At 54.0% G+C, this 10,315-nt stretch overlaps 1 protein-coding gene across 1 annotated transcript; it reads right to left on the bottom strand.

Annotated features, from left to right (window-relative positions):
* Nucleotides 1-1,547: 1,547 nt before the first annotated feature.
* AK4 (adenylate kinase 4) lies at nucleotides 1,548-9,266 on the bottom strand. Its single transcript, XM_010007976.1, has 5 exons — nucleotides 9,239-9,266; nucleotides 4,671-4,790; nucleotides 3,544-3,716; nucleotides 2,329-2,447; nucleotides 1,548-1,662 (listed from the first exon to the last, which is right to left on the bottom strand). Exons 1-5 carry the CDS (start codon nucleotides 9,264-9,266, stop codon nucleotides 1,548-1,550), a joined length of 555 nt encoding a protein of 184 aa, XP_010006278.1.
* Nucleotides 9,267-10,315: the final 1,049 nt, after the last annotated feature.

The following is a 10,315-nucleotide window of genomic DNA, read 5'->3' as shown; positions in this document are numbered from 1 at the left end:
CAGGGAAAAGCTGAGAGCGAACACCAGGGGCTGCTCCGAGAGCACAAGGTGGCTCAGCAGGGACAAAAAACTCCCAGGGATGCACTGAAGTTTCACACACGGAGGCTGTGCACCCCTAAAGAAGCCTCTTAGCTCTCCATCCTCTGCCACAGGGCCAGTCTTTGGGCAAAAAAAGAAAACCAGGGACATTTCAGCCACAGGAACTTGCCCAGGCTGCTCTAATTAATCAAAGGGATGTCAGGGAGTGACAGATTTTCTGCCCTCCCATGGCAGACTGCAGCTGGCTCCACCAACGTGGCTTCATGCAATGCTAAAATTCAGCTTTTGTTTTGTTTTGTTTTCTTTTTAAACCTTTGAAAATACACATCTTGCTTGTTGTTTGTTTGGCTTTTTTTGTTTTTGTTTTCATTTTAAAATATATAGTCTATAAAATAAGGCAACTCAAGGAGACGAAAAGAACGTCCCCATCGCTTGGGTCCTGCCACCAAAGAGGGTTACAGTACTTCCACTTGAGAAAGGCCACTCCTGCATGGGAGGAGAGACATGTTCAGATGCTGGAATTGTAGGAAAATGCCCTAAAAAGCCCCTGCATGCATCCCAGGGAAGGGAAGGCTCTGATCCCTCCAGGAATTCATGGGGAAGGAGCTGCATTAGCCAGGGATGCTGCAGTCGCAGCAGGAACCACTCTGGGAACAGCCCATCTCGGAGGGACCTCAGGGACAAAGGCAGCACAGAAGACAGAATGACTCGATTTCTCCCCAAAACTGAAGCACACATTAAAATATATCTTTGGGAGAGACATGACTGGATCTTGGAGTATTAAAAGCTATAAACAAGGTAAGCACAGGGGACTGCAAGTCATCCCCAGTCCAGATCCTGCTCAGGGTCCCAGCACCTCATGAACACCAGACTGTCCAGCAGCTTTCTCTAACTGGGGTTTCATCTCTCTCAATGGAAGAAGAAAAAGTGAGTGTTTTCCAATGTTTTCCCTCTTTTTTGTGTGTGTTAATGCTGGAAAAGTGATCTTCATATTTTTGAGCTCGGTAGTGTAAATGTTTTCCATGTTGCTCACCAGTTCCCACTGGGTATTGCTTTTTAGAGCCTGATTTCTCTGAGAATTAAATTTAACAGAAAAAAATAGATGAAAAAAACCCCAACAATGCAGGGAGGGACCTGCTGTGAAGAGCACTGTGGAGCAACAGGATGGCACCTTGTGGGTGCAAACAGAGGCACATGGGTGGCAGGGACATCACAGCAAGATGTGCAAACCTGTTATGGTCACTCTTTGCACCCCTGGTCTGTGTGTGTTCTTGGACAGCAGGCAAAAATACTTTATAGCTCCAAAAGAGAGAAAAAAACCCTTATTCTAGCAAAATGGTCCTTATCAGCAAGGATCTTTTCACTCTGTTACCACCAATAACCATTTATCCACCAGTGTCACCCAGCACACCCAGGGAAGGGATTTTTGATCACCCAGTCTGAGCACAGCCCCAGCAGAGAAACCAAATCCATGATCCAACTAACTCTTGGTCCTTGGCACAAGTTGTTTAGTTCTCCTCATCTGAGAGAAGGGGTGGGATCTTGCTGGAAAGCAGGGTGTAGACGTAGGGCCAGATTTTGTTGGTCTCTGTCCCCGAGAAGGAGTGAAGGATGCCCCTGCTCCTGGAAGAGAGATGGGAGGAGAAGTTGGCACCTGCTCTTCCCAAGGATAGGGGGATTGGAAGGCAGGTTGGCCTCAACTTGTACCAGAGGAGGTTTAGATTGGACATTAGGATCAAGGACTTCCCCAAAAAGGGTTGTGAGGCCCTGGCCCAGGGCAGGGGTGGAGTCCCCATCCCTGGAGGGATTTCAAAGCCCTGTAGATGTGGTGCTGAAGGACACAGTTTAGTGGTGGCCTTAGCAGCGCTGGGTTAGCAGACACTCTGAGGCATCTCAGAGCTTCTCCATCTTCTGTGCTGCAGTTTCACAGCACTGATGGGCAGCACCTCCACAAAGCAAAGAGGTTTCCCACCCTGTGCAAGCTGGGGGGCAGAAGGGATTTGCAGGTGCTGTCAGCTGCACCCCAAATATCCCTCCCAATGCTGGCCCCAGCAAAGCCCTTCGTGGAGCCCAGCAAGACAAACAGGAGCTGTGAAAGTCTTCAAACAGGGCCAGGGCTTGGCTGCAATGAAGAGCAGGGTTTTGTGCCACTGAGCACAGGAATTTGCCCCCCAAAACCCGTCAGGAGCCGTGCTGGGGCTCCCCAGGGACACAGGCAAGGCTGGTGGCTACAGCACTGGTGCCTGTTTTGATGGGCAAGCTGTGGTGTTTCCACAGGGACCAACTCACTTGTAGAGCTCTATTACTGGCTTTGCAGCATCTTTGTATTTTCGGAGCCTGGCAGCCACGGCCTCGGGTCTGTCGTCCTGGCTCTGGACCAGGGGCTCACCCGTCAGGTCATCCACACCCTGTGGGAAGGCAAACAGCATCACAGGGACATGGCCACCAGCCCCAGCCTCCTCACTGTGGCTCCTGGCCACACAACTGCTGCCAAACACCTCCTGCTCCCCAGCCATCAGGCAGCCTCGGATGGCACTGAACATCAGTCCCCTCTTCCTAATGAACATTCAGCCCAGCTCCTTGGGCTGGCTCCTGAGGGAGCCCTGCACTGCTCAGCACTCATTACCTGGGGTTTCTTCCCCAACGCTATCTACTGTACTATCTATCCCCAACACTATTGTACTATCTCAGTTCACACAGAGAAAGGCTCAGTGTGACCAGCAGGGTGAGGGAGGGGATTGTCCCCCTTTGCTCCACTCTGGTGAGACCCCCCTGCAGGGCTGGGTCCAGGTCTGGGGTCCCCAACACAAGAAGAACATGGAGTTGCTAGAGTGAGCCCAGAGGAGGCCATGGAGATGATGGGAGGGCCGGAGCAGGCTGCCCAGAAAAGTTGTGGAGTCTCCTTCACTGGAGACATTCAAACCCCCACGGACACTTTCCTGTGTGATGTGCTCTGGGTGACCCTGCTCTGGCAGGGGGGTTGGGCTGGGTGATCTTTCCAGGTCCCTTCCAACCCCTGGGATTCTGTGATTCTGTGTGATTCTGTGGAGCATCTCTGCTCTGGAGCCAGGCTGGGAGAGCTGGGGTGTTCAGCCTGGAGAAGAGAAGGCTCCAGGGAGACCTTAGAGCACCTTCCAGTGCCTGAAGGGGCTCCAGGAAAGCTGGGGAGGGGCTTGGGACAAGGGCAGGGAGGGATGGGATGAGGGGAATGGGTTTAAACTGGAAGAGGGGAGATCTTAGAAGGAAATTCTTGGCTGTGAGGGGGGTGAGACCCTGGCCCAGGCTGCCCAGGGAAGCTGTGGCTGCCCCATCCCTGGCAGTGTTGAAGGGCAGGTTGGATGGGGCTTGGAGCAGCCTGGGCTGCTGGGAGGTGTCCCTGCCCATGCAGGGGGGTTGGAACTAGGTGAGCTTTAAAGTGTCTCCCAACCCAGTCTGGGATTCTGTGGATCTCTGCTCTTTCCCCCTGGCCCCAGCCTCCCCCAGGGTGACATCCCGGGCTCCCACCTGGACGTGGGGAGGGTTGAAGTCCATGTTGTAGACTCTGCCGCTGGCCGGGTGCACCCAGCGGGCGCTCAGCCGATCCTTCAGCGTCTCAAAGGGAATGTTCAAGCTGATCACCAGGTCCAGCTCACAGATCCTGTCCAGCGCCTCGGCTTGCCCCAGCGTCCGTGGGAAACCTGTGCAGGCACCGCGACAGGAAAGGGCTGTCCTGAGAGGAGGGAGAGCAGCAGCGACGGAGCCAGAGCCACCCTCCCCGGAGCTGCAGAGCCCCCGCAGCTCCTCGCTGCAGCACAAGTGGTGCGAAGGATGAGCACCCACCAGATGGCCAGGAGCAAAAATAGCTCCTACAGCACCAGCTCCCGAAACGCCGCAGAGGGGACAGGCAACAACAAAACGGGGATAAATGCTGGGACCGCAAAGAAAATCCTGCTGGACACAAAGCACCGTGCACCGGTGAGTAACACGGGGCTGGTTTACAGGGAGGACATCAAGGGTGCTGTGATAAGATGGTTGGCACAGCCAGCACCTTGGAATACCCAAGAAGCAAGCACCCAGCTCTCTGAAAGCCCCTCCAAAGGTACCTTTTTGCTTGGAAAAGCCAGTGAGTGGGTGGGAGCATCAATCAACTGCCTCAGTCTTATCTACACGTTCACCAGCTCCTTCAAAGAGCTTCAGCAGACCAGAGGGAGGGTTTCTCCCCCCACAACAACCACGGACACTTGCCTCTGCATGTCACACTTGCCTGTGCCCAACATGGCAGGTGAGTGCGACCCACAGAGCCCTGCCCCATCCCCACCCAAGCCCCAGAGGGATTTCTAGCTGAGAGATGAGCGCCTCCTGCACACACATGGAGCTGGGAAGAGGTTTTCCTTGGCCTGCCTCCAGCCCTGTTCTGCAGCCTCCACTCCATGAAGCCCCCACCCCCTTTCCCAGCCCTGTGCCAGGACACACACGTCCTGCTGCTGAGGGAAAGGGGGATAAAACACCCATGGGCAGAGGCTTGGCCAGCAGGTCAGCTCCTCTCCTCCCACCACCAGCAAAGGCCCCTCCTTCAGGTTTTCTTCTCTCACCTGGTGCTGCCAAACCATAAGCAGAGAAAGAACCAAGGGGGCTGGGGTTTCCCCACTCACCATCCAGCAGCCAGTGCTGCTCCCGCCGCTTCTCCAGCTCCGCCAGCATCAGGCGGGTGATGACGTGGTCGGGCACCAGGAGGCCTCTCTCCAGGTACTGCTTTGCCAAGGCACCAACTTCTGCTCCAGAGAAGAAAAAAAGAAAAATACATATAAAAAAAAAAATTATTAAAAGCGTGACATTTCCACTTAAAAAAATATCACTCCCTCTCAAATTCTGCAGCCAATCTCCATGTACCTCTGATGATGGGATGGTCACCCCATCCTGGACCAACACCCTGTGTCCATCTCACCGTTTGCTTTAAAGCACCATCAGTGCCAGGTACAGGACACTAATAATCACAGAATCACAGAATGGTTGGGGTTGGAAGGGACCTCTGGAGATCATCAAGTCCACCCCCCCTGCCAGAGCAGGACCCCATAGAGCATGTCACTCAGAAACACATCCAGACAGGTCTTGAAAGTCTCCAGAGAAGGAGACTCCACAACCTCTCTGGGCAGCCTGTCCCAGGGCTCTGTCACCCTCACAGAAAAGAAGTTCTTCCTCATGTTGAGGTGGAACTTCCTGTCTTCTAGTTTGTGTCCATTGTCCCTTGTCCTATCACAGGCCCTACTGAAAAGAGACTGGCCCCCTCTTCCTGACACCCACCCCCCAGATATTTTTAAACATTAATAAGATCCCCTCTTGGTCTTTTCCAGACTAAACAGCCCAGGCCTCTCAGCCTTTAAATAATGCCTGTTCCTACGTGCGCTGAAGCCACAGCTCCAAACCCTGGAGGAGAAGTTGCCAACAAATCCATGCAGATCTGGCAGCCTTTGGCTCAGAGGCACCACGTTTCTACCTCCAGCCATGGTCAGGAAATGCTGGCATCAGTTCCAACTGATCTGAAGAGATGCAAACTCACCGTTCCACGTGTGAAACGGGGCAGAAAAGTGGCATCACCAGCGAGCTCATGCACATCCCAAACCTCAAAGCATCTGTGATTTATCACTGCTGAAAGCAGAAGACAGCTTCCCACCCAAGGGGCTGCAATACTTAAGAGCTTCAGCTGAAGATACACTCAGATAAGAAAATTATTTCCAAGATCAAACCCTTGAGAAGGTAATTGAGGTGTTACCCCAGGGTAAATACAGCTTCCCAGGCTCCTGCTGGAGCTGACAGTGCTGGAGGAGAAGCCAGCGATGGTTTCTGCAGAGGTAGCACCACACCTGGACCCACCTTCATCACCTGGGTATTTTGCCAGCAGCCAACATTAAAACATTTCATTTACAACCTTTATATGGGTTTATTCTGCTTATATATTTTATGCAGCTGGGGTACAGCAGATGCTGCTTCCAAGAGAGCTGCAATGAATGCAGTTGTGGCTGACATTGCAGTTTGCCTGGGATCTTCTTTCAGCCACAAAGAAACTCTTTGGAAAATGCAAATATTCTTTGCCATCATGTGTGACAAGCCCTGATCCTGCCACCAGAAGAGCTCCAGCCTTTTCCCCTTGGACCAGGACCCAATCGACCCCTCTTCTGCTCCCTTCCCACAGCAGCTGGAATAGAATTTATCACCAGAAATGAACAACTTTGCAATCAGTTTTTGCAAGGTTTCTGCTGAGGACAGCACATTTTAGTCCTCCCTAAAAAAAGCCAGAGGATCCTGCAGCTGGAGGCAGGCTCTGGTTTTCCAGGCTTCACCAAGATGTCAGCCCGGGCAGGCAGGAGCACCTGGCTATGGGCTGGATTCCTGAGCTGCAGGAGGGGTTTTTTTTTTGGAAGATCTATGGTTTCTGGAGAGAGCCCCTCTGATCCAAAGGGATTCACCAGCCTGTGAGGCTGAGTCCTGGGGGGGACCACCCTCCCTCTGCTCCAGAAAAGGCACCTCAGCTCAGCCTAGGAGCAGCTCTTTGCTCGGAGCCACGGTGCCTGCCAGGCACAGTGAGCAGAAAATCAGAAAATCCCTTTTTCTTTTTTTTTTCCAATGGCAAATTTTTGGTCACTGCTGTGGCCAGTGCTGCCAGCAGCTCTCCTGCTTGGGGAACCAAAGTTCACAGGGATGGGAATAATAGAAATAATACCCAATGTCTTATGCAACCAGCATGAAGACCTGCTAAGGCATCAATGTGATTGCAGCCACTGACATCTTTTCATATTTATTCACATGGTCTGCACATTGCCACAGGCCTGAGGGAGTGCACTCGTGGCAGGGCAGAGCCTGGCAGCCCTGGAGGCTGGAGCTGCAGCAGAAGGTCCTGTGGCCACCTCGAGGAGTCCTGGCCATGCCAGGAAGCAGCTGGTGCCCAGCAGGGCTGCTTGAGCCGGGCCTGGTGCTGCAAACCAAAAATACCCCGAGCTGTGATTGTGGAGGCTGGAAATAGAGTGGAGGCCCAACAGTTTGGAGTGCAGGGGGCTGCAGCTTTCCCACCCCCCTGATACAGGTGGACCACTGCTCCGTGATGGACAACTCCTGCTGCTCCTCTGTGTCCCCAGGAGGGACATTGTTGGGGAGGGATGCGCTGGCACAGAGGGGCATGCACCAGCATGGGGATGATGCACTACCACAAGGGTCCACGCAGCAGCACAGGGTGCTGCCTCCAGACAGCCACTGGAGCCCCTCCAGCCTCTCCCTCCTCCAAAGCACCCATGGCACCACCACCTCTCCTCTCACTGAGGAGGAACAGGCAAGTATTTTGCAGGAAGGGCCTGCAGAGCTGCCTGGTCCCCAAACCCCCAACAGCCAGGATGCTCCAGAGGGCACTGTCCCTGCAGCACAGCCCTGCTCCTGAGGGGCTTCTCCAAGGCAGGTAGCAAGGGGCTCCTTAGTTGCTACTCATGCTGCCCAAGCTGGGCCAGTGGGTGCTCCCAGCAGTGCTGAGCTCTGTGCAAAACAGCCTCTTGACTCATGGGCTTAATCCCATTAATCTAATGACCATGAGTTTAACCCAGCCTTGAACGCACGGGACTTCAGGCTCTCTGTGGCTTCCCCCCTGCAGCCCTGACCTGCAGCTGTCCCTCCTTATCAAAGCAACCCCCAGTTACAGCCCCAAGGGACATCTCCTGCCTCTGAGGCCACAGGTGACAAAACAGTCACCCAGGACAGGCTGGAGGAGAGGCTGTTCCCAAACACAGCACTTGGCAGCCTCCAGACCCTGCACGATAACCCTGGACCCTCTGCCCCGTGGCACAACACTCTACATGATTTTATTTATTTAGGCTACAGCAACACAATCTGGAGTCAACAGGAAGGAGAAACCCCGGGTGGTTAATAGGACACCAACAGCAGGGCAGTTAAGCTACCAGGGCCAGATGTCACCCCAGTTTTGGGCCCAGGGATGCATGGACAGCAGGGTCTGTCAGCAGGGCTGCAGCCAGCATTAAGGGAAACCTCATGGTTCCACATTGCTGGTGCTTCTGCACCTAAAGATAGAGCTCCAACCCCATGGCAGAGCAGAGGGCTGGTGGGTTGAACCCCTGGGCTCTGCCAGAGGAGACCACAGCCTGGGGGAAGGGTGGGGAGAAGGATCCCAGAGCCACACGCAGCCCACAGCCCCCTTGGTCTTTTTTTTGGTGCTCACTTCGGTCAACACTAACAAGTTAAATTTGTCATGAGGAGGGGACAGAAGCCACTTCTACATCTAAGGAAGCACATTAAAGGAAACGGTGGGAAAGACACAAGGCCCACGTGTCCCTGGGGGGATGCAGACCCTCAGCCAAAGCCACTGGGAAAAGAGATTAAGTTGTACTGCAAATTAACTTGCTTTGAAGACCCCGGGCTGCTGCCAGCACCAGGAACAACCACCTGGGCAGTGGGGCAAGCTGAGGAAAGCATTTACCACCCTCCATCACCCCTGCTGAGCTCTGAAAACACAGTCTCTAAGTCTTCCAAGATCTTAAAAAAGGCCCTTGTCCAGCAGAACAGGCACTCACTAAGCAAAACACTACTGACCAGAGAGAGCTGGGGGAGCAGATGTGCTCGCAGGGTGGCTGTAACAACACTTCCAACAACAGAGCAGCAGCCCTGCCTTCAGCTGCTTCACTGGGAGAGAAAGCTCAGGTCCTGCTTCCCCGTGACTGCTGACACAGGCAGCGACTTGGGAACGTTCTCCGTGCCCAGAAGCTCAAGTTTCCTCCAGTGGCTGGAGTCCTCTGTGCCACCTGAGAAGGAAAATCCCCTGCCTGCTGTCCTCGGGCTGAGATTACCCTAAGAACAGGGGCCCGAGGGGTCTCTTTGGGACAAAGCTCATGGCTGTTTGTAGGGAAGGGCCCCAGCCCCCCCAAAATGCAAAGCCAGTGGTGCAGATGATCAACTCAGGCAAAGATTCTTCTTCCTCCCAGTTTGCCCCGGAGCTGGCACACGGCAGCCCCGTCATGTAACAGCTTGTCCAAAGCAAATAGCCAAAAAAACAGCAAATAGCTGCAGCTTAGTGAGAGCTGGAACCAGAGGCTGAGGCAGAGGTGGGACTTGCACGTCACGCCAGCTGTACCAGGCTATGGCTGGTTGACTCCTGAGTAATTTTATCCTCATTTCTGTGTTGTTTCCTTTAAGAAACTTCATCTACCCCATGTGCTTTAGGACATACCTTCAGCTAACTCTGTCCCCAGCCCCATCTTCCCCCTCTAGAGTCCCCAGAGAAGCTCTACAGCAACAGCTTGAAGTGAAACATAAAATGCAGGAGATCCACTTGTTTAGACCTTGATGGTGCAAGTTCCCAGCTGGGCAGGCAGTGCCATGGCACTGCCCCACTCCTGCACACTGCACCTCTGCTTGCTTTCCCCCCCCCCTCCTGTCCTTCAGCCAGAGCAGCCACTGGGATTTTCCTCATTTTCAGCCTCCCTCCAAAGGAAATATTATTGCCCTTTTTATTTATAAAAGGAAATCTGGATATTTTTAAAAGAGTGACCAGCACAGGGCTCCTCTTGCCAGAGCACACAGCTCTCCAAAACTTTACCCTCCCTTATTTTTTTTTTTCTCTCTCCTTCTTTTTGTTACCCCTCTAAAAAGGGAAACGACTTCAGGGTTGTCCCAGCTTGTTTTGTATTGATGCCGTTTTACTGTTCCCCTGCCCTGTGAGTCAGCTTCCCCTCTGGGCTGGTCTGTCACACATTAGCAGAGGGGAGAAGGAGCTGTTGGGAAAAGGGGGGCTCCAGGAAAGCTGGGGAGGGGCTTGGGACAAGGGCAGGGATCAATGGGATGAGGGGAAACGGTTTTAAGCTGAAAGAGGAGGATGGAGATGAGATGTGAGGGAGAAATTCTGTGCTGTGAGGGGGGTGAGAGCCTGGCCCAGGTTGCCCAGGGAAGCTGTGGCTGCCCCATCCCTGGCAGTGTTGAAGGGCAGGTTGGATGGGGCTTGGAGCAGCCTGGGCTGGTGGGAGGTGTCCCTGCCCATGGAGGGGGGTTGGTACTAGATGAGCTTTAAGGTCCCTTCACACCACAACCAATCTGGCATTCCGTGATTCCCTGAAACAGAAACAGGCTGGGATCGCCAAATGGCAGCCGGCACCGCTGCCCGGGGTGCGGGCACAGCAAAGCCCACCCGTCCTCCCAAGGGCTCCGCGCCTGGGAATGGGACCCGGGACGGGCAGGAGCTGCCACGCGATGTGATCCTGCCGGCAGGACCACCCTGCCCGGGGGGCTGCCCGCCGGCCCGACACCCGCA

Source organism: Chaetura pelagica, unplaced genomic scaffold (genome assembly GCF_000747805.2).
Source record: "Chaetura pelagica isolate M959 unplaced genomic scaffold, ChaPel_1.0 scaffold212, whole genome shotgun sequence".
Lineage (NCBI taxonomy): Eukaryota > Metazoa > Chordata > Aves > Apodiformes > Apodidae > Chaetura > Chaetura pelagica.
Note: the sequence above shows the minus strand (reverse complement) of the source record. Positions and strands in the feature narration are given on the sequence as shown.

Coding starts and splice junctions, on each gene's coding strand:
- AK4 (XM_010007976.1), bottom strand. CDS start 9,266: ATGGGGCTGGGGACAGAGTTAGCTGAAG. Junction 3,717..4,670: donor GCAGCACTGGCTGCTGGATG/GTGAGTGGGGAA, acceptor GTGCCTGCACAG/GTTTCCCACGGACGCTGGGG. Junction 1,663..2,328: donor CCAGTAATAGAGCTCTACAA/GTGAGTTGGTCC, acceptor TCTCTCTTCCAG/GAGCAGGGGCATCCTTCACT.